At 36.4% G+C, this 22,017-nt stretch overlaps 1 protein-coding gene across 3 annotated transcripts in view; it reads left to right on the top strand.

Moving 5' to 3' along the window:
- The window catches only part of ZFC3H1 (zinc finger C3H1-type containing), a 42,561-nt gene extending 21,592 nt beyond the window's left edge, over positions 1-20,969 (top strand). For all 3 annotated transcript variants that reach the window (XM_034062777.1, XM_034062776.1, XM_034062775.1), the window contains exons 13-35: positions 238-412; positions 597-728; positions 1,429-1,977; positions 2,055-2,164; positions 3,278-3,409; positions 4,473-4,594; positions 5,153-5,254; positions 5,613-5,729; positions 6,559-6,739; positions 8,330-8,516; positions 8,971-9,162; positions 11,068-11,305; positions 12,485-12,590; positions 12,671-12,869; positions 13,312-13,406; positions 14,369-14,479; positions 14,828-14,932; positions 15,027-15,192; positions 15,937-16,037; positions 17,207-17,308; positions 17,904-17,943; positions 19,933-19,995; positions 20,121-20,969. In XM_034062777.1, the coding sequence (XP_033918668.1) occupies positions 238-412; positions 597-728; positions 1,429-1,977; positions 2,055-2,164; positions 3,278-3,409; positions 4,473-4,594; positions 5,153-5,254; positions 5,613-5,729; positions 6,559-6,739; positions 8,330-8,516; positions 8,971-9,162; positions 11,068-11,305; positions 12,485-12,590; positions 12,671-12,869; positions 13,312-13,406; positions 14,369-14,479; positions 14,828-14,932; positions 15,027-15,192; positions 15,937-16,037; positions 17,207-17,308; positions 17,904-17,943; positions 19,933-19,995; positions 20,121-20,258 (3,463 nt within the window). In that variant the 3' untranslated portion in view covers positions 20,259-20,969. The remainder of the gene's footprint in view (positions 1-237; positions 413-596; positions 729-1,428; positions 1,978-2,054; positions 2,165-3,277; positions 3,410-4,472; positions 4,595-5,152; positions 5,255-5,612; positions 5,730-6,558; positions 6,740-8,329; positions 8,517-8,970; positions 9,163-11,067; positions 11,306-12,484; positions 12,591-12,670; positions 12,870-13,311; positions 13,407-14,368; positions 14,480-14,827; positions 14,933-15,026; positions 15,193-15,936; positions 16,038-17,206; positions 17,309-17,903; positions 17,944-19,932; positions 19,996-20,120) is intronic.
- The last annotated feature ends 1,048 nt before the right edge of the window (positions 20,970-22,017 follow it).

Raw genomic sequence — 22,017 nt, 5'->3', positions numbered from 1 at the left:
AAGCTGACCCCAGAGCACTGCTTTATACTAACATGCTGAACATGGAATACTGGTATCTGCTGGATGTACTACCAGTATTTATTTTCTCGTGGATGTTAACTGTCTGGAGAAACTTGGAATGTCGTTTGTTCAGTGAAAAAGAGCTGTGTTCTTAAGTAATGTAAGGTATCAGAGGGGCAGCAGCAGCTCTGAAAAACCTTTGGAAAAAATTTCGTTACATGGCTTTTTTACTTTCAGACTTCTGTTGATGAAGGATGAATCTGTCTTGAAACATTTATTGCAACAAGAGGCCAAGAAGAGGGAGAATGTTCGAATTGCTGAAAATAAAATTAACAAACTGGCCGAACAGCTACAAGCAACAGAGAAGATCTTGAATGTGAATAAGATGTTCCTCAAGAAGCTTCAGGAACAAGTAATGTGAATTTGTTTGCTTGTTTGGTTTCTTAGAGATAGAAATCTTGGAAGGCTGAGGTTTTTGAGGCACTAGGCTTTCTTTGAATTAATCATTAATTCTCACATCCTTGCTGATTGCGATTGTGTTTTATTATGTGGTCATATCTGAAAGTATGCATTTTCTTTTTCCTTTTTTTTTTCAGATTCATAAAGTTCAACAACGAGTTACAGTAAAGAAAGCTCTGGCATTAAAATATGGGGAAGAACTTGCTCGAGCAAAAGCAGTAGCAAGTAAGGAAATGGGGAAGCGAAAACTGGAGCAAGATCACCTTGCAGTAAGTGTGCATGCTTTTAAACCACGTTGTACTTGAAAAGCAGTAGCAGGTTTGAGTAGGAAACGTAGTTCAAATGGGATTTCAGGAAAACAGGAAAACATTTCAAAAGCACTGTAGGAATTCTTCTCAGAATTCAATAGAACAAAAATTTAATCACTTAAGAAAAACTATTAAAAGCCTACATTCCTGTGCCAGGGGGATGTCAGTAATAGATAATAATGAGCAGCTGTATTCTTGTGAAGGAAGGAAATACTTAACTGTCTGTAGAGCATCAGTGATCTTGTTAAAACTATCTAGCAAAGATGCTGAAGAGGGGATATAATCTTTTGAAAAAACAAAATGCAGTGCAGGGGAAAAAAAGCTAAGATCTTTATGTAAATTTTCCTTTTTGTGTTCTCCTCACCCATCCAACACCACTGTGTGTACTTGTTTTATAGCTCACCTTTTAAACGTGGCCAGAACTTCTGCTGAAGCTCTGTACATGATGTAGGGTACTTTTTATAAAAAACATGCAAACCTGCCAGTTAAATTGTGTCAAACTCTTGTGGTTTTCCTTCTTTTTGTTGAAATTTTCTGGCAAGAGTTAAAAATGTACTTTCATAAACTCTGAATTAAGTATCTTGCCCATGTTTCATTCACCTCCTGTCAAGAGATCAGTAAACGTGAAAATAAAATAAAGGGGAATTTATTTCCTTTTCAGCCAAACAAAATGTTGAAACTGGAGAACTCCCCTGCATCAAGCCCAAAAAAGCATTCAGCAGAATTGATTGCACTAGAGAAAAAAAGACTACAGCAACTAGAGCAGGAGTATGCTCTAAAGATTCAGAAATTGAAAGAGGCCCGTGCACTTCAAACCAAGGAACAATCAAATACTGTGCCTCATGCAGAAGAGGAATCTGAATTTGCATTACCTCAGCCATCACTTCATGATCTCACGCAGGATAAATTGTCTTTGGACAGTGAAGAAAACTACTTCGATGATGAAGTTCTGTATAATTCCAACAGAGAACGAAGGAGATCCTTCAAAGAATCCAATTCTTTCACTAAACCAAATCTTAAACACATGGACACTCCAAAGCAAGAAACTATAAACAAACTTTCTAAAAAGGCATCGGAGGAGCCTGAGCTATTCCTTGGGTTGAATATTGATGAACTCAAAAAACTTTATGCTAAAGCTGACAGCTTGAAAGAGCTTCTAGAGAAAAGTACTGCCTCTGTAGTACCTAAGGAAAATCTATTGTGTGGTCAGGTAAATATTTTAAAACATTTTAAAACATGACTTTATTAGGTGGCATTGCAATTGCTGTATATCTGTTTGTTTCCTAGGAAATTTCAGTGGACATGGATGTTGATACATCAGAAAGCAAAGAGACTGAATCAAAACCGTATCCATTTGAACCATATCATAGTCCTCTTCTAGTATTTAAATCCTACAGGTATGAAAACTGTAGCAGCCTTTTTGAGTATATGTGTGGTTTTGTTCAAATATTATTCACTGTTCTGTGTAACTGAATCTTAAAAAAATAGGAGGCATTTGAAAACAAGGTTTTTATATCCTATTGGAAGCAATTGAAGCAATCTAAAATCCAGGAAAGAATTGACAGAAGCATATTTATTATGCAGTCTTTAAACTTGGCTAGGATATATGTTGTCTGACTCAAGACTGAGCCAATCACCTGTTTTTGGATTCCTGCTCCGTGGAAAGAGGCATGACTGTAGTGATTCATCTTAAAGTAAAGGAGGCACCTGCAAGTATAATCAGTTTGACACATCTGTATTCTGACTAGAGAGTTTTATTTCTACACATTAAATACACATTAAATTCTAGAAAAGTGCCTGGTGTTTAAATTGGAGAGTTGAATCCTACCATGAACCCATTTGAGTTTTTTTATTTTTATAATCCTGATTAGCAAAAGATGAAGGTTGCTATCTGTACAGGAGTATTTATCTTCTTGTAGGTCATGGCTTCAGTTCCTTAAGGATCTAGAAATCATAAAAGACATAGATACAGTCAGGCTAAATGTTTAAACCAAGCATTTGTATGCTCACTTCAGACTCATTTGCTTATATATTCTGAAGTCTGACTTATATTTTTTTTAACGATTTTTTTTTTTTTTTGAGGTTAATCTTTTAACAGTTCTCTCTAAAGTTCTAATTGACATTGATCTTAGGCTGACTAGAGCCTAAGAGTGCAGCTTTTCTAGAAGTAAATTGAAATTATGTTTCATTAGTTTTCTTTACCTACTGGGTTGCTGTTACACTTCCTATTTTTATGTGAATGAAGTTCTGCACCTAAGGGAGAAGAGAATACTAGAACAGAATCTGTTCAGATTGAAAAATACTGTATTTTGTTTGGGTTTTTTTTCCCCCCTTCCTCTCTCACTGTTTTTACCTTAACTCATAGGTCAGTGACACTTTTGGTTAGTAGTAGGGTTTTGGAAATAATGAGACTTAATACAGAAAAGGGGATTATGTTAAATGTTTTGCTTAGTTAAACTGATGTTATGTCCTGTATGCTTTGTCACAATAATACACTCTTTTTGTTTTAGGTTTAGTCCATATTTTCGAACTAAGGAAAAACTGTTCCTCAGTTCATTAACATATAGCAATATGATTGAGCCAAAACAGTGTTTCTGCCGGTTTGATTTAACAGGCACATGTAATGATGATGACTGCCGGTGGTGAGTTGTTCTTAATTATGCTCTCTTGAACTAAGCCTCTCTTCTAGATGTCTGACTCAAACACAAAAATAGGCATACTTTACAGTTCTTTAAAAGGTCTGGTTTTATGATCCTATGCACAAATTCTAGAAAGGAGTGTTATTTTTAATACCTTATTGCAGATACGTGGTTGGTTGGAAAAAACTCTTTTCATCTAAGCCGTGAAGAAAAGGGGCTTTTTAGCAGTAAATTTAGAAAAGCAGTGTGCACTATTTTACCTTTTGGTTGTTCTGTAATTCAGATAGGCCTCCTCTTGCTGTATAGCATGATTTCAGACCATCATGGATCTCAGGTGGTGGTTGGTACTGTTAAGCATACTAGAGATGTATCATGCTGTTAACCAAAGTAAGGCATGTACTAAATATTATGTGATTATATTTAAAAATACTGTTGCAGTAGTGGAATTCTAGTTTTCTGTATAAATACTGGGTAAGTTTGTGAAGCCTAATGTTAAATTATATTAAAAATAGTTTTCTAAACAGCATTGCACAGTGTATTTAAAGAGCAAACTCGTACGAATTGGTCGGCAATAAACTCAATTTGGAAACATCTAACTACTGGAAAAATACAGTTGGAGTGGACTTCAGCTGATTTTTTTTTTCTTTTCTCCCCTTTTGATAGCAGACAGCTTTTTGGATCAGCTTTTAGCTGTTACTGTCAAACCGTAGTTTGAGTGGTTTTATATACAAAGTGATACACAGTTTTTACAATTACCTTCTTTGACCTGCAAAGTTTTAAATACTGTGGTTTTGTGTTAGTGTGGAACAAGTTTGTAGAGGCTTCTTTTTAAGAGTAAGGCTATAGTGAAATAATGAAAACTAGAATTAAGTTCCTGATGCAGGCTTAAGTTTAGAGAAGACCTAGACATATTTAACAGAAATTTTAAAGCAGACTGAAGTGTTTTCTGTGGGCATTATTTTCTTTATGCCTCACCTGAGCATGTACTAACACTAACTTTCTAGTTACAAGTCTTATTAAATTTTTGCTGTGATAAATCTATTAATTGCTTATTTGTTTGTTTTAGGCAGCACATGAAAGATTGCACTCTTAACCGTAAGCAGCTGTTTCAGGATATTCTGTCTTACAATTTAGAACTGATTGGCTGTTCAGAAAAAAGCACTGATGAGGAAATCAGCGCTGCCACAGGTTTTTAAGAGTCTTTTGTTCACTTCTGCATACAGAGATTCAGTTCTGAAGGGAATGTCTTTCATTAAAAGCTCTGGGTGCAAGGACTTAGATGTAAAGCAATGTATAAGATACAACTGTATGAAAAAATAGGTTTCTGCAGTTGGCCAGTCCCTTGCAGTAGGTAGTTACCTTGGTGTCTTTACAGGAAGAAAATAACATTGACCTGTAGAACATCTGACTCAAAAAATAAAGTATTGCTGGGATTCAAGAGTACTGGAAGCAGTGGGCATGCAGTCTTTCCCTCTCCCCTTGCTCACTACTTGTTGTAACTGCTGGACAGGCCTACTCCAGCAGAGCTGGACTTCTGTAACAGTGCTGTTGCTATGTAGGGTAGAGTTGCTAAACAGGATTCTTTCAGTTTTTCATTTCATTATTCTCGTATGTTAAAATGCCATACCTCTTAAACCAGTTAAACTTCTTGAGTTCAACATAGTTTGTGCTAAATTGCTGTTAAGTTGCAGTGTATCCATTTTCATTTATGTGTTTACCTAAGATACAAATATCCTTGCTTTTCAGAAAAATACGTTGAAAAACTTTTTGGTGTAAACAGAGACCGTATGTCAGTGGATCAGATGGCTGTTCTTCTGGCCAGCAACATCAATGAGAGTAAAAATCATGGTAAGTACTGTGGTAGATTAAATACAATCTAAACTTTTGAATCATAGAAGTACCTTAACAATTTTATGAACCAAGACTATTTTTTGTTGCTGCTCAGTTTATATATCTCAGTATTATAAATTCTGCTGATGGTAAATTGAAGGCAGCAGAGTGTGCTTTAAGGCAGTATAGCTTTGGAGTCCAGTTTGGAAAAAATGACATATGTACTTGAGCACAATTGATTTTAAGTAAGTATTGTTGACCTGTGCACTTGTGTTGCACCTGCAGTATGTTTTTATTTAAAATCTTCATTAGCAAAGATATTTTAAACTTGAATACAGAAAAGTAAACCAGCTTCTTCTATTTTGCTTTTTTATAGTACCTCCATTTACAACATGGAAGGAAAAAAGGAAATGGAGACCCAGGTATTGGAGAAAACCTTTGGTAGACAGTAGCAGCGGTGATGAGGAACAGTTCACTGGACCTACTAAATACGGTAATCTGGATGTGTGGCACCTGTTTAAAAAAAAGAGCACTGGGAGAAAATATCTACCAGCCGCTTCTCAACACTTGGTTTTTCAAGTGGTTCTTAAGAAGACCAGTGCTTTGTATAGTTCTCCACTTCCTATTTCCTGCATGCAAAGTTTAGTTTGTATAAATCTTTGGGAAAAGTTTGATCTGAATTTGTTGTATTTAAGGAAAAGATATCTAGTATAATGTGTGGCTGAATGTTACTTAAGTGTTTTTAAAAGGAACATAAGGAACTATTACAGTGTTTCAGCTTTTTTTAATTATTTTTTTCTTCCAGAACTACAAGTAGTAAAAGTTCATGTGTCTGATATCTAAAGTTTGTACAGAGTTAGTATTTGGTGTTTAAGTCAGGAGTTTAAAAAAGTGGCATTTGAGACTTGGAAGCTTGCTGGAGCATCAATAACCAGCCAGTGTTTCACATGACTCATGCAAGCGGGAGCTTTAGGATTTGTTAGCAAATCCTGTAAAAAGGTTTTTTAGAGACTCTGAATTGAGGCAACTTTGTCAATTATGTCTATTTCCTAATGCTCCCTAATGAACTATGTTAATTGATGTCCATAGAAGCAGCCTTTCTACCGCTAAGGATTCTTGTGTTGGTGTTTGAAATAAAACCAGTTTTCTACAGACTGTGCGGTTCTAAGTTTTAAAGGATATTGAAATAACCGTATTTTTCTCTGGTCAATGGCTGTACTTGAAATATATAGATGCCACCACTTGTGTGGATTGTAATCTTACAGGTCACTTCTATTTTGAAAAGAAACATTTAGAAAAATACTACTTTTTATTATCTGCAGCCCAGCCCACAGAAAATAAAAAAGTTCCAGATCTTGATACTGTGGTGACTCCAGATGATGTCCGGTATTTTACAAGTGAGACTGATGAGATTTCCAACCTGGAGGCAAGTGTCCAAGAAAACCCCAGTGATGTACAGCTTTGGATTAAGCTTGCGTACAAATACTTGAATCAAAATGAGGGGTAAGTCTGCTACATTTTGGATTTGATTTTGTACTTTCATGCTACTATGATTGTTTCCTTTCAGTTCCAAAAGAGCTTTCTTCAACAATGCCACAAATAATTTATTACTTAAAAGCAGATTAAAAAATGGATTAAACTTCCTACTGTATGCAGTGTAGTATGTGAATAATAAATTACACTGATGTTTTATCTTTAGGTAGGTTCTGATTCAGAACGGAAGTTGATGGAAAGTAGTGTGGGAGAAATAAAAGTTTGCGTTTGAGTAGTGCACAATTGAATGTATTCCCAAGATTACAGTGGAATGTAGTACTTCCAGTGATAAAGTAGTGGGTTAATCAACTCAAATCAGTTTCTCCTTGACAGAGTGAATTGTTGGAATAATGCTTGAAATGAATGAAGTCAGAAAGCTTTCTTATATGAACAGCTCTGCTATATGGGTTTATCCATCTAGAAATGTCCCTGTTGAGCACTCAGTTTCATATTTTATAATTTTTTAACTTTTGGATTTCCAGGTTTCTTCAGTCTCTGTTTCTTTAAATTATTCCCTAGGATACCACATTTTTATTGGCAAGCAGATCATTTCAGTAGGAATTCTGTCATGATGGTTTCATTCTAGAGATGAACTTTGATTTTAATAGTGTGGTACTAACTTAAGCAGCTGCAGCAGTGGGTAAGGGAATGGAGAGGATCAGCTCTCTTTTTAAAAGCCGTGTGCAAACTGTGGGTAGTGGAAGATGTAGCAAAATACCAGTTTAGCTGTATCAACAGCTGCCTGAGCACTAGAAGGGATAGAACTGGACAGGCCAGTACTTAGAATACTATTAGCAAGTGGCAGGATGAGAAGAGCACGCTTTCTGAGTATGTGTACTTGGAAAAAGACCAAGAAAAGAACAGAGAAAGCCTGATGGAGACAAATGCATCCTTTCCTTAAAACAGCTACCTTCCCTATTCCCGGCTCTCCTCCCCCAGTACTCTGAAGAAATGGAGTTGTTCAGTAGGTGGCAGTGGTGATAAGAGGGTGTTGGGAAGTCAGTTATTCCGAGTTAAATGTTTTGTTAGTTAGTTGGTATCATCTCATGATAGATCTCTCAAAGTAAAATCTCCTTTTATAATGGTTTAGAGGCAGCAAAAACCTGCATGACATGCATAGAAACAGGGAATAAAGTCTTATATTTGACCGTAGAAAGTAAATACATAAAAATATTCCAGCTTCCTATACCAAGCCTTTGAAATTTCTACTAAAGTTTTCAAGTCTGTAGATGTAAATGCCTTTATATGATTGTAGCTTGAGACTTCTGCTTACAGGTGAATCTTGCTCATTTTCAATTAAATTAGACTTTTATTTGAATTGGCACTCTTTTCCTAGGAAATTTATTATTTTTCCATGCATTGTAACTGCACCTAATAATAATCTTTGAAGAATGAAAACTTAATGAAACTTGAAAACTTTCATAGTATAGGACAGCACATGCTAAGAAAACCCCAAACTGTTTGATACTTCTGTCCTAATAATAGACACTCATTTTCATATTTGATATCGTATAAGTCATCATGCTAACATAGTTGATATGGGAGTTTTAATTTTTACAGCTCATCATCGGAGTGTTTAGATTCTGCTTTAAATGTTTTGGCTCGAGCCCTTGAGAACAACAAAGAAAATGCTGAAATTTGGTGTCATTACCTCAAACTCTTCTCAAAAAGAGGAACCAAGGAGGAGGTACAGGAAATGTGTGAAACAGCAGTGGGATATGCTCCGTCTTATCAACTCTGGTGGACAGTAAGTGAAGGAAAAAAATGTATGTGAGAAATGTTCATTAAGTGTGAATTTTTTTACTGCTGAAAACCAGTACATATGACAGGGAAACTGTGAAAGGAAGAACACTATAGCTTTCTGAAAACTCGAAAGTTGCTAAAAAAAATGAAGCAATTCAAAGCTGTGTTTGCAGAATACTTGTAGAAATTATCACGTTTCCTCAGGTAATAAGTTATTATAAATCAAGATGTGGCAGTTCTTAGTTAAAAAATTTGCAAGCTTAAATAACAAAAAATATTTGATCATAAATATTTAAACAATAGGTTGTGAGGTTTAATGTGAAAATTTGCTGCGAGGGAGGGAAATACGGTTCATAAGGTGGTGAAGGACATCATCCAAAGTTTGTGGTTAATTTGATTTTAAACTTTACCAAAGAAGCTTTACTAGTAATCTAATTATTAATATGAATTCTCTCTAGTTTTTGAGTTTGGAAAATTCCTTTGATGGAAAAGACTACGTATGTGGGAGGATGCTACAGTTCCTAATGGAAGTGACAGGAGGAGAAGAAAGTAGAAATCTTGTGTCCTTTCAGCTGCTGGAGACTCTCTTGTACAGGGTTCACTTAAGCCTATTTACAGGAAGACATCAGAATGCTCTTGCTCTGCTGCAGGTAACTTCCAGGTTCCCACCCCAGTAATTGTCCTCATCTTTTCAACTTGATAATGCTGGTGACTGTGATAGTGTCAACTTCAGAAGAAACTATTCCTTCCTTTATTTGCTGAAGGAATTCTCTTAGGGACTGTTTGCCATTCTAAAATTTGGATATATCTTTGGGGTTTTTGTTACCTATTTTGCTTTGCTTTGTAGCTAATAGTCTAGACCATTATGTTTTGAAACAATTCCCAGGGAATTTCTTTACTGTTTGATCTCTGGTGAACTGTAGAAGTGCCTGTGACTAATGTGTTGCCCTAAGTACTCAAATATTTATTGCTACAGAGATTATCAAACCAGTAGTTCTTGGGAAAGAGCTGCTACCTAAAAATATTGCCCAGCTCAGTCATGGAGTTATCTCTGGCTTTTATTGTGACTGTAGACAGAATTTAGGTCACTGTTGCTGTTCTGTAGACAAAGTGGTGGAGAAGGTGAGAAACTGATTGCTGACATAAGCCCCTGCTCAAAGGAGCTGCTATAGTGTCAGCTGCAAGTGAATTCATTCCTACCAGCAGATGGCATGTGTGGCTTGCTACACCCTGAAAGGTTCTCAGTTCTGTGGTTTAAGGCTGTAATGCTTTTGCTTTTTTCATAGCTGTAGTTTAAATAGGGAAGTGTAATGCTGTGTTGACTTTCTCCAAAAGCTATTCTGAATGCAGCAGTACTTGTAAATGTAACTGTGAATGTTTGACTGAAGGAACAAAAAAAAGAGAAAAAAAAGTTTGTGTCAAATTGACATGGAAATCCAGCACGGGAGAAAAACATGTTGGGTTTTCTTACCTTTCCCCAAAGCATTATCAAAAAAACAAACAAATATTTTTTATATTAATTTGAAATGTGTAGTTGAAAAGAATGTCTTGGGGAAAAATTATTTAACCATATTTAAGAAAAAACAATTTCTGAGTAAATGCTTCTTCAGTGTAAGTAGCAATGTGTCTCTGAAAACTTGAAAGCAAATTCCTGAAGTAACTATTTGGCAGGCTGAATGAGTGAAATATTTTAAAACTTCAGGTTTTGCCCATTGCAGGGCAAGTGTCCTGCTGACTTTTGCCTGTATTTGCGTGTACTTTCATTCCTGTGAAAGTACATTTTTTTGATCATAGTGAATTTATCCAGAAAAATGTTGACACATTACTAGGCATGAGATTCTGTTCTGTTTTAGGAACAATTGTGTTTAGACTTTTGTCTGATTGCATGCTGTAATGATTTTTATGTGGGATCTGCCAGCTTAACTGGGCTATTCTAGTTTTGCCTATGGCTAGTAGGAAAATTTGAAGCAGCATGCTTGTCAGTAGTGTTTCCAACAACAGTATGTCTAAAGTGTGCTTTCAGTAGATTTGAATAGCTGTAGCTTAGTGGCTGAATAACTAGAACTTAAAAAAAAAAACCAACAGCAACAAAAAAAATAAATAACCAAAAACCAAAACCCGAGAAAAAAACAGAACCCAACACACAAAAAATCCCTCCACAAAATGCAGCAGGATATAGCAAGCTCAATCCAACTTGTAGATTTATTCTCTAGAGATAATTATTTCTATGTAACTGGGAGCAATTGTCCAAGAAATAAGCAGAAAAATGGAGCATGTGTTGGGAGGTGCATGTTTTCAAAGTCTGCCTCTGTTCTTTTTTCCAAATAACAATCATCTACAGTTTTTCTGAACTCCTTATTAGAAATTATGCTGTGATTTGAACACAGCCACACATTCACGTAAGCCAAATGTTGTGACTGATATAAAGCATTCCTGTCTTTTCTGTGGAAAAGAGTTGAGAATATTAGAACTTAATATTTCTGTTTCCTTTTCTTATTCTTAGATCTTAAATGTTTTATGGCTGAAATATAATGTATTTCTTTTAACCTTTACAGAATGCTTTAAAATCAGCAAATGAAAAGATAATATCAGAACATCTTACTGTAAGTGACCGTTGCTTGGCTTGGCTGGCTTACATACATGTAACTGAATTTGGCATTCTTCCAGTCAAGTTCTATGATCCAGCTAATGTCAGTCCTTCAAGGATCATGCAAAAAGAGCCCTTTTTAATACCGTGGGAAACAGTTCAAGATGTGAAAACTGATCCTGATACACTGTTAGCTATGTTTGAAGGTAAGATTAAGGGGTAAACTACTTAATATGTTACTCACTTGTAAATCAAGAAATATTATCCAACTTCTGGAATTTCAAGGCTGCGCAATATTGCTCATGACTGTGTTAAACCATTGAGATATTAATCTAGTGGACATTTGATTTGATCAGAGTAGTGAGGAAAGTCCATGTTTTTGAGTGGAAAGTGAGTTTTGGACTCACATGCAAAGCACACACACTTTTTCTGAGTTTTTCACCTGTGGGTAAAAGCTATAGCTTTTTATCTTAACTATGATACTCTGGCAAGATAAAGACTAGTGGCTTATGACTGTCTGACTTGGAGCATTTTCTTGGGCTTATCCAAGCATTAAGCTGAGCTTCTGTTGTTCTTCTCAGACCTTCTCTCCCCTCAATGGGATATGTTTATTGGAAAGTTACTTTCTTGGAAGATTAGTGTGTTCTCTTAAAAGAGACAGAGCAATGCATGTGTGTGTCTTCACTCAAAAGTTTAAGTAAACCGAATTTTTTTTTTTTGAGATGTAAAATAAAAATACTAGAAGAAATTGAATTCTTGACTTGTGGTGCTGCCAAAAGTAGACTTTATAATAGCATTTATAAATGTCAGTACTTAATGTGTTAGCCAGCAGCAGTATTGAATTGCCTGGGAGAATATATCCATGCTACAGGTGGTAATGCAGTGTGGAAATACTCAGGGTTCAATTGAGTAGCCCAGCTGTGGAAGAGAAGGCTGTCTAGCCATGAGCAGAGTCTTCATTGTTGGGTAGCTTGTTATGCTGAGAAGAAAAATATTACCCTATAGCAGCTTTTTCTAACTCAGTAGTTTTCAGCAGCAATGCCAGAAATCCTGGAATGGAGTTTTAAATACGGGGATACACTGCTATCTCTAAATGTGGTTTTAACATTTCACTGGTAGGGTATTTTCTGCTTTTTAAATGAGCAAGGGATAAAACTTCTGAAAGACTTTTGTCTTTGCACTGTAGTGATAGGTGTTAAGAAAGCTTTTCCGAAGATGGTAATTTTCCTCTTGTTTTAAGCATTTGCAAAAGCAGCAGTCTTACAAGTATCTCTCCACACTTACTTATTTTCATTATGTTAAGTGAGACTTTTTCTTATGTGAAGGTTTCAGATAACTAACATTTGCTTGAGGTCTTAACACTTGATTTTACACTTGTTTTGAAGATGCGGTCAAAGCATGTACTGATGAAAGAATTGAGGCTGATGAGAGAATACCTATCTGCTTTCCTCTCTACAGAAACATGCTAGCTTTGCTGAAACTTCTGGAAAGGTAGATTGTTTCAAGACTTTTTTTTAATTGGAGAATGCAACTCTGCTTTTTTGAAAACTTACATTTACTTTTCTTTAAAGGTGGGAGTCTGCTGCACAACTTTGTAGATCCTTATTGGAGATCTGCCCTAATAACTGTCAGCTCTTGGGGAGTTTGGCCACCTTGTATTTGCAGATGGAGCAGAGTGACAATGCCTACAATGTTTGGTTTGGAGCTTTTGAGAGGAATCCGCAGAATGCAGAAATATTTTATCAGTTGTGTAAATTCCTTGTTTCACAGGTAATGCTCAACTCCAGAACTCATTTTATTGGTCTGTTGGCTTTATAAAGTTTGGGCTTTTGATTGCTCCTCACAATACTCTTGTAATGTCTAGTATTCCTTTATAAAGATGGGAAAAATGGAGTTGATAAGGTTAGTGACATAAGATAGTCAAAGGAATGACATGAAATAATAAACTTATAGCTCATTGTAATTCATGTTTAATGTGCTTATTAAGAATAAATTATATTCACTGTAAACTCTGTAATACATTTTGAGCTTTTTTCTGCTGCCTGCTGACTCACCCAGTTAAGACTTGATTCTTGAGAAAATGAAGACAATGGAGCATTGCAGGGATAGACACACCACTTGTTTATTTATTGTGCTTAAATTGTTCTTGTCATTTTCAGGTTGATGTCTGACTTTAATTATTTTCTTTTTAAAAAATAAAACCCCAAAACAGGAAAGATCAAGCAATGTTCTTCCACTGTTGCAAGATTTTCTGGAAGCTTTCGTTGAGAATACATGCCAGCAGCATGGTCCCATGGATCTCTTAAGGTACACTTAAAATGGTTTTTGTATTTAAGTTTCAGTAATATTGGCATTGTCTGGAAAAACAAGACAGTCTTGAAGTTCTAAATATCTCTGGTTTTAGCCTGGCATGTTTTGCTAAAACTTCAGTGAATTATGATTTGGTAGTTTATAAGGTTTATACTTGTTGTTTGTGTATATACACTAAATTGTAAAACCACAAGCATTCAAAGATGAAACAGCCAGCAAGTCAAAAGTCTGGATTTGGGCAGTGAAAGTCATTCATGTATGTCAAAATTGTTTGTTTTGTTTTGGGAGATTTCTTCCCCCTCCCTGAGCTAGGAGCCTAACATTCCATACCTAAAATACTAAATTTGAGACTTGCAAAAGACCTCAATCCAGAGGTCCAGTGTGTTATTAATCAGTAGATTATTATTGCTGCAAAGATACAGGTTCATATCTGGCCTGCTGATTTTCAACTTGAAATTTAGCATGTAGTTGTGAGACTTCCTGAAGTTTTGAGGTATGTAAGTTCCCTATAGTCAAAGTAAATGCCTCTGAAGGCCTTCAGAGGAAGACCTGTGCTAAAGCTTACGCAGATGAGGCTTTGAAGTGTTTTTATCTCCCAAGTCAGGTGTTAGATTTTATTTCTGTTTATATTTGTTTGTATTAAAATTGGTAGTGGGAATGCAGTTTAGCTGTGTGTAGATGATTATACCTTACTTGATGCTTTTTATGTGGAGAGAGGGAAGTATAAGATACAAAATGACATTTAATTTTGTACAAAATGAGGGAGTACATGCTTTCTGTATTTCTGTGTAACACTTTCTATATAAATTGTATCTGGATACAGCTAAGTAAAATATAGGAAAAGTGCATCTTTTTTTAATATGTCCCATGAACCGGATTTAGGAACTAAATGTTGCATCCACATAGGACTCTTCATTTAGAGGAATATTCTCATTTAATCCTACTCTTTTCTTTTGTAGATATCTCTTGAACTTTCCAATGCCAATTGAGTTTACATCACCTGTCTATAAAGAAGATCTTACAGATGACGTTGTGAACCAGCAAATCCCGTATTTATGGCAGATCTACTGGTGAGACTTTCTGAAGTATTTCTGAGAAACAGCTATTGGGTCTGAGTAAATTTCATTTTCAAAAGCAGAACATTCATTATTTGCATAAGGGTATATCACTTTGGGTTCTTTCAATAAATGATCTGCCAGTCCTTAGAGAACCTACCTGCCTGCTGCACAATAGAGACAATTTTATGGAGCTGTAAACTGCACATTAACTTAAATTCTCCATTTGAGAAATCTTCCAGGAACACTTCCCCATGGGAACAGTAATAGGGTGTTCATCTCACATGATCATCTTGCATCTTAATATATAAGAACATGCATTGTTCATGACGTACAACGCTTTTTAACTTTTAATATAAACAGTTTGTGCCAGTCTCTTCACGCGAGTTTTGGTGAAGCACTGGATGCGTATGAAGCAGCTCTGGGGGCAGTGATGCAGCAGGAAACTGTTCAGAACATCTGGCTGGAGTAAGTTCTTAATGAAGGAAAGTAAATCAGTCTCAAAGCTATTAAGTGAAGGCTACCAGAACCATCTTTTATTCTTACTTTTTTTTTCTTCCAGTTACCTTGTTTTTGTCAATAGCAAAGTTGTTGGATCCAACAACCAAGTTCAAGAATTCAAGCTTTTTACTGACCTAGTGAACAGATGTCTGGTTACAGTCCCCACACGATACCCAATTCCTTTTAGTACTGCTGATTATTGGACCAATTATGAGTTTCATAATAAGGTAAAAATGTGTCTGGACTGCTTTAATTAAACAGACTGACCTTTTAACAGGTACCTCTAATTTACTTGTTCAAATACAGCACTAGTAGTATATGAACACTGAGAGCTAGGAATTGTTAGAAAAATAAAGGAGTATCTGAGGAGAGTAGTGTTCTGAGAAGAAGGGTACCTAGCAGTGACCTTTTGATTAAAGGGTGTGTAAGGCAAAAAAAAAACTTAATTATGGCATGTTTTAATATTGTGAATACAGCTGTTAATGACAAAGTATTCTTTCCTAGAGAATAGGGAGAATGTGTAAGGGAGGGAAGAGATGGTTGAGCAAGAGGTGTCTGCACAGCTGTAATACTAGCAGATGGAAGCAGTATTTAAGCTGTCAGTTTTGATCATAGAAGTTACAGTGGTTGAGAAACAGAAGAGAAAAAAAGTCAAAGTAGGTTGAGCACTTAAACAGAATAAAGCTTGCAAAAATTTTGGGTCCCATTTTGCTAACATCCAGTGCATTTCTCTTTGTTCAAAAAATGCAGGCTGGAAGGGCTAAAATATGTGGTGGTGGCAACTTGACACTTACTTTTTATTACACAAAATGATTGCTATACTCTTGAGGGGTAGATGATAAGGTTGGTAGGTGGTAACTCACTGTAGTCATAATGTTCATAGGTTTCTGGTCATAGTTTTTCATTCCGCTTTTCTAAGCGAGATCAGACAGCTATAAAGTGGATTAATGTTCATAATTCAAATTCTACAGGTAATTCTTTTTTATTTGAGCTGCATTCCAAAATCTGAACATTCCAAAACCTTGGAACGGTTTTGTTCTACCATGCCTGCTAATCCTGGACTTGCACTGAGGTATGTAAAAATATTTGTAATCAAGACATGAAGCTGGTTAACATAACTACTGTTTTTTGTGCAAGACATGCATGACTTGCTTTCTACTACAAAAGCTAAACACTTCCTCTCTTATTACATGTTGCTTGAGGCATAGTGTGTCTTCTGACATCATCCTAGTCCTTCTTGTATTTGACAGGGTTATGTTCTATTTACAGAAAGATAATTATACAGGATTTAGCTCTGCGTTGCACATGAGTACAAGTGGTCAAAAACTGAAGTGTGTAGAGAAATGTCAGATACCTATTAAAATCTTGTTGGTGTTTAATGAAAAATATAGTTCCAGCATAGAACAAATAAAGCTGGATACACTAGTGAATAAGATTGCTACTACCTTAATGCTTAACTTGACATTTATTTAGCAAAGGTAAACCATTCTTAATTTTCAAAAAAATCTTAGATGAAACAAACCCGATTCATGCATTGAGTATCACACCATTTCTGACTTAAGCAGGATATCAAAATGTAGTCTTCCAGGATTAGTGAGTCCGTGATTTACTGTATTCTGCACTGAGCTCGTGAATGTTTGATAAATGATTTTGAAAAGTCCCCAGACACTTACTGTTCGTCATCAGCAGTGACCCAAAAGAATTCAAAGCAAGACTTGAAATAAGTGTGTGTGGTTGGGGGCATGGAGAGAGTATGACGTGCCTGCTCTTGGCACACAAAGTTGAATGGCTGCATTTTAAACCAAGTTGCGATTCTGTCTAGATGGAGCTTGCAGCTTCCTTAGAAAGTGTTGATACTACCTGAAATGGGTGAGCAGAACTGACTTGAAGAGTATCTGCTAGCCACATGACTCTTAAAAACTGTTTGATCTCCTTTCAAATATACACTTACCTTATGCATGCTAAAAATTGATCCTGTAATGTGCCAATATCACATTTTCTCTCTGATTTCACACTTCTTGGTTATTCTCTGATAGTGTATCAACTTTTTTGGGTCTTTTTGTTCTTCTGAGAGTGTGTGCAGTCAATGCTGTATATGGTGGCTTGGGTTTATTTTCCTGTTTGCAACTCTTAGCTCAGATTAGGTGTAATATATTTTGTGTAATGTGTTTGTATCTTTGGATTGCTTTTCTGTTCCCAGTGATTAGAGCAGTGTTCCTTTCTCATGAATGCCTTTTACAGAATGCTTCTGCAATACTGGGAGGAGAGCAATGTTCAAATTCTGAAACTGCAAGCCAAGATGTTTACATATAATATCCCAACATGCCTGGCCATCTGGAAAATGTAATGCAACAGTCATACATCTGTTTTCATAGATATTGCTTTTGTTTATAAGGTTTACATCACAAAGGTAAATCTGAAATGTCCTTCCAATTGGGCTTGTATTGGAAGTCTCCTCTTTCATTAGCTTATTATTTAAACAGTAACTATTTGCTACAACAGACAGAGGTACTGTCACTTCTTTAAAATGAGGAATGGAATCTCCCCCTTGGGGAAGCTTATGTGAGTGGATATTATGCAGATAAATATGAATGATGTATTTACAAGTTGCATTTTGAATTCAATTATTGACTTCTGTCTCCCCCTCTCTACCCCCCCTTTATATATCACAATAGCAGTAATCTCCATTGTCCAGTGATGCTGAACTGATCTTTTTCTTCAGTGTTTGTTCATAATGTGGGAACCACTGAAATTTCTTGCTCATGTAAGGTTGTTTTTTAAAAATGGTTATTTTTATCCTTTCACCATAGATTAACATCATTGGAAGTTAGTTTCGTCTCAAGGGATTTTTAGTTCCATTCCACAGTCAGTGTTCTGCCACTTAGTGGTGTTTAAAATGATTCAAGAATAAATATTTTCATATATTTCTTTTCCTCAGAGCCATTGCTGCGGAATGCTTTCTAATGGGACAAAGAGAAGTAAGTCAACACAGCTTACTAAAATGAGTAATTACAAAATTCTGTAAATCTTTCCATACCTTGGCTTTATGTAAAGCAATGGTCAGCTCCTAAACCCAAGATTTCTGGATAGTTTAAGTACTCTTACATACAAGCAGTGAAGCATTTGCCTCAAGTGTGAGAAATATCTTTGGCAATCAAAGTAGAATTGTAGAATTATATCATGAGTACTTGTGCAACCCTGTTGTGCTGGACTTGTTACGCTGGAAGACACTAATGGCTACTTTTACAAGTAGTTTGAAGGGTGGGTATGTAAAGAGTTCGAGTAGTTCCTAGTTCCACCAAAGACACCAGTTCTTGCTCTCCAAAAATAACAAGTTTACTCATCTGTACTTTGGGAAGGGAAATATTTTCATCACGCTTTATACAAATACAAGAGGTTTTTTGCACAGCAAGTGAGTCACTTTTCAAACAGAGTGGATCTTCCAGGTATTGTTGCTGTCACCTTCAAAATACTCTGCTGCTGGTGTTCGGTGGGGGATCATGAGGCCCTGGGTTTGTGATTCACCACTTGGTGGTGGTGCTTGAGCTACTTCTGTATCTGGTTTTGTCATCCATGAAGCAGCTGATTCTCAGCATCCTTTGCTTTTGAAATAGTATTGAAGCTTTAACTGATCCATAATGGGTAGCATGGCTATTGTTAGATTCACATATGAAATATTTTCTTTTCTTCTTTACTGTCCTCTAAAAGGACAGTTTTAAAAATAACATCCTCCAAGCAGACAGTTACTTGGTTTGTAAGATCAAACAGTTCACAGCCAGGAGATACCAAAGGCATGGTTGCCTACACAACCTTAATTCTGTCTCAGTGTTCATGGTTTGGTGTAATCTGTAATGAGTCACAGATCCCTGCTTCAATCATTGTATTAGATGGACTTCATTTTAAGGCACTGCCTTTTAGTCACCAGTGGGGCTGATGACTTAAAAGATCTCTGCTTTGTTTGGTTATAAAGTTAGAAAAATGTATTTCATCTGAATCAGAGGGTCCTTAAAGCAAATGAACCAAGTGGATGAAGGCATATGTAAAACATTGTAGCTGGATTACACCCAGAAGAAATCCTGAGCTTTTCTTCTGCAGCTACCTGACTGTATGGTGTGGAGTTAAATCATTTAAGTAGGTGCACACAGAAAAGTTGGGCTTTTGGGGGAGGAGGGGGCCAAGCCTTTGTTTGGTGTGTTAGTGAGCACTGATAATTGTTTATACAAATCAGTGACTGTTTCAGTTAGCAGTTTCTAGTAAACAGGTAGGATAATTGAATTGTGATTCAGATTCTTGATTCCCTGTTCCTGGAGAACCCTTGAGTTATTCTCTTCAGGGGTCATGTAAAGGTTTGCTAAAATGATTATAAAAATGGATATTAGTATTTAAAATGCCAATGGATACCTCCACTAAAGACTCTGATTCAGGTTGGTACTTCAGATATCAGTAGTTGAAGGAGACTTGAGTAGGTTCTTGCATTAAACATTTTGGTCCTCTGTTTCCACCCATAAAACAGTAAAACCATTTTTTCTTTTTAGAGAGTTGCAAAGAAGCACATGGACTGTGAAATCATAGCTAGATAGATGCTGAAGGAAAAGCCTATGAAACAGTTATTTTCATTGCAGGGTTGGAATGGTATGCAATAAGCAAGACCTTGAGAACTACCTATTGAGTGGTGAAAGAGAAATAGTAAGCTGCTTCATTCCCTGAGTGTGTTCCATCCTGTGCAATGAATGAGGCAAGAATCTTGTGAAGAACTAGTGTGTCCTCATGCAATTAATCATGCACATACAAGGGTCAGAATTAAGGTCGGACATAAACTTGCCTTTGTTTCTAGTAGCAATTTAACATTTGAAACTTTTCTTAAAAAACAGATTTTAAATGTTGTTTGCAGGAGATTTTTGTGCTTCAAATCACTCATTTTGAGTCCATGAAACTGCTGACTTTTCATAATTGTTTTTATTTTACAGGTCCATCATTTATATCAGAGAGCCCTTCAGAAGTTACCTCTATGTGCAACACTGTGGAAAGATGTAATGTTTTCTCTTTATGATTCAGTTTGAGGTTTCATATAAGTTTTCTGCATATCCCATATCCATAGATGTGGTGATGCTCAAGCTCTGGCTAAATCTTATATCTGCTTCCCCATCTCTTACAGCAACTCTTGTTTGAAGCGTCAGAAGGAGGTAAAACTGATAACCTGAGAAAACTAGTTTCCAAGTGCCAAGAGGTTGGAGTCAGCCTAGATGAGCTTTTAAATTTAAACACTTGCAGAACAGAAAGCAAGAATACCTGAACACTGTGTACGGTCAGCCATAAGTCCTATTAAATGCCAAAATCAGTTGAATGATTCTCCAGGCTGATCCAGGCCTAAGATCTGTGTTAAGGCAGATGAGTATTGCTGAGCATATCAAGTCTCCAGTCTGCTTTCCTTGAACCTGGAAACAATTAACGTGACCCTCCTCTGGAACAATGAACTCCCTGTCTGGCCTTGCTTCTGGGCCCTGCCAGATTCTCATAACGTCATTTACGTAAGTATAGTTACTCAAAATGACAGACATTATTTTTTATGTTTTTATTTTCTCTCTTTTTTTTTGTTTTGCTGTTCCTGATTCACTTGACACTCTCACTGATGCCTGAGAGATCCGTGTTTGGGATTAATTTACTTGGCTGTGTTTACAGTAAAAAGCAAGTAGTCCATCGTGGGGTTTTTGCTTTTTTTAAAACCTTTTTTGAGACTTTTTCATTACAGGATTTAAAACAAAAGCAGCCGCTCTTAAGGAAAGTGTAACTGCCGTGGCCACAAGTATGCTTCTTGCACTTGAAGGCTCTAAGACGGTTGCTTACTGCCCTTTTCTGCATTGGACTCACGGCAGAGACTATTAGACTTGAAGATTAAAGAAACTATTGCAAATGCCAGTGCATCAGAACCTAAGAGTGGTCAATTATGTGCAATTTTTTGTAAAGAAATTTTAATTTATAATAAAGTTTAACAGTTTAAAGAAAACTAACATTGATCTGTCTTGTATTGGTACTACCCTGTGGAATTACAGGTGGTTTTACAGAGAGGTTTTCAATGCAGTCTGACATTTTAATACATCTGTTGTCTCTTGTTATTTTGAGGTTGAGCCTACCTGTTGTAGATGTAGAATAACTACATCTCAGTAGGCATCTTTCTCCACTTGCCTCAGGCACACACCTGTTTGTCCCACAACTATTCCTGTCAGTAATACCACTTCAGTGATGGCAAGTAGTTTACACTTTGTCCTTTTCACCCTTAATGAAATGAGATGTGGCTTATGAAGTCACTACATGCACAGTGCAGGGACCTACTGTCATTGAACCAGCAATGGGGCTGTTTACCTCAAACATGAAGACCACATCTCAATAAATCACCCCTGCAAACGGTACAACCCTGTTTTGAGATGATTTTGGCACAGATGGAAAAAACGGGTAGAAAGCCAACTGGATGCAAAGTGGTTTGTGCATAGGACTTCCAGTACCTTTCAAACCCCTTACTTTATCTGAAGTTACATAACAAACAGCCCTCAGAGGAGAGAAAAGTGGGAAATACTGGTTTTTGTCTGGAAGAATGGAGGGTGATTCTTCACTTAAGGCCTTTTAGACAACTCATACTGTGTAACTCATGCTTAAATAATCTTCACCTATCCAATTCCATGGTCAGGGGTTCATGCTGACTCTGCAACTGCTGTCAGAAACCCGTTAATTCTTCATTGTAGTAGAATGGTAACCCAATTTCATCAAACTTGCTATATGGTACAACTCAGAATGAAAACATGAAGACCATAAAATGCAGCATTTTTTTTTTCATTAAAGACACCTCAGGCATGGTCAATACCTTAAACCTTGCTGATAAGCAGTTGATTTTAGTGGGATACCACTTACTCTGCTGTTAAAAGATTGAAAGGGTTACAGCACTTTTCATGCTGTTTTATGTGTTCCCTAGCTTAAGCTTTTCTTACCCTTAGGACTGTTACTCTTACTTTTATAATAAGGTTTAGTGTCTCTTTCTAAGGAGACCATGAGCTTTAAAT

Source organism: Melopsittacus undulatus, chromosome 5 (genome assembly GCF_012275295.1).
Source record: "Melopsittacus undulatus isolate bMelUnd1 chromosome 5, bMelUnd1.mat.Z, whole genome shotgun sequence".
NCBI lineage: Eukaryota > Metazoa > Chordata > Aves > Psittaciformes > Psittaculidae > Melopsittacus > Melopsittacus undulatus.
This window is presented reverse-complemented; position numbering and strand designations above follow the sequence as displayed.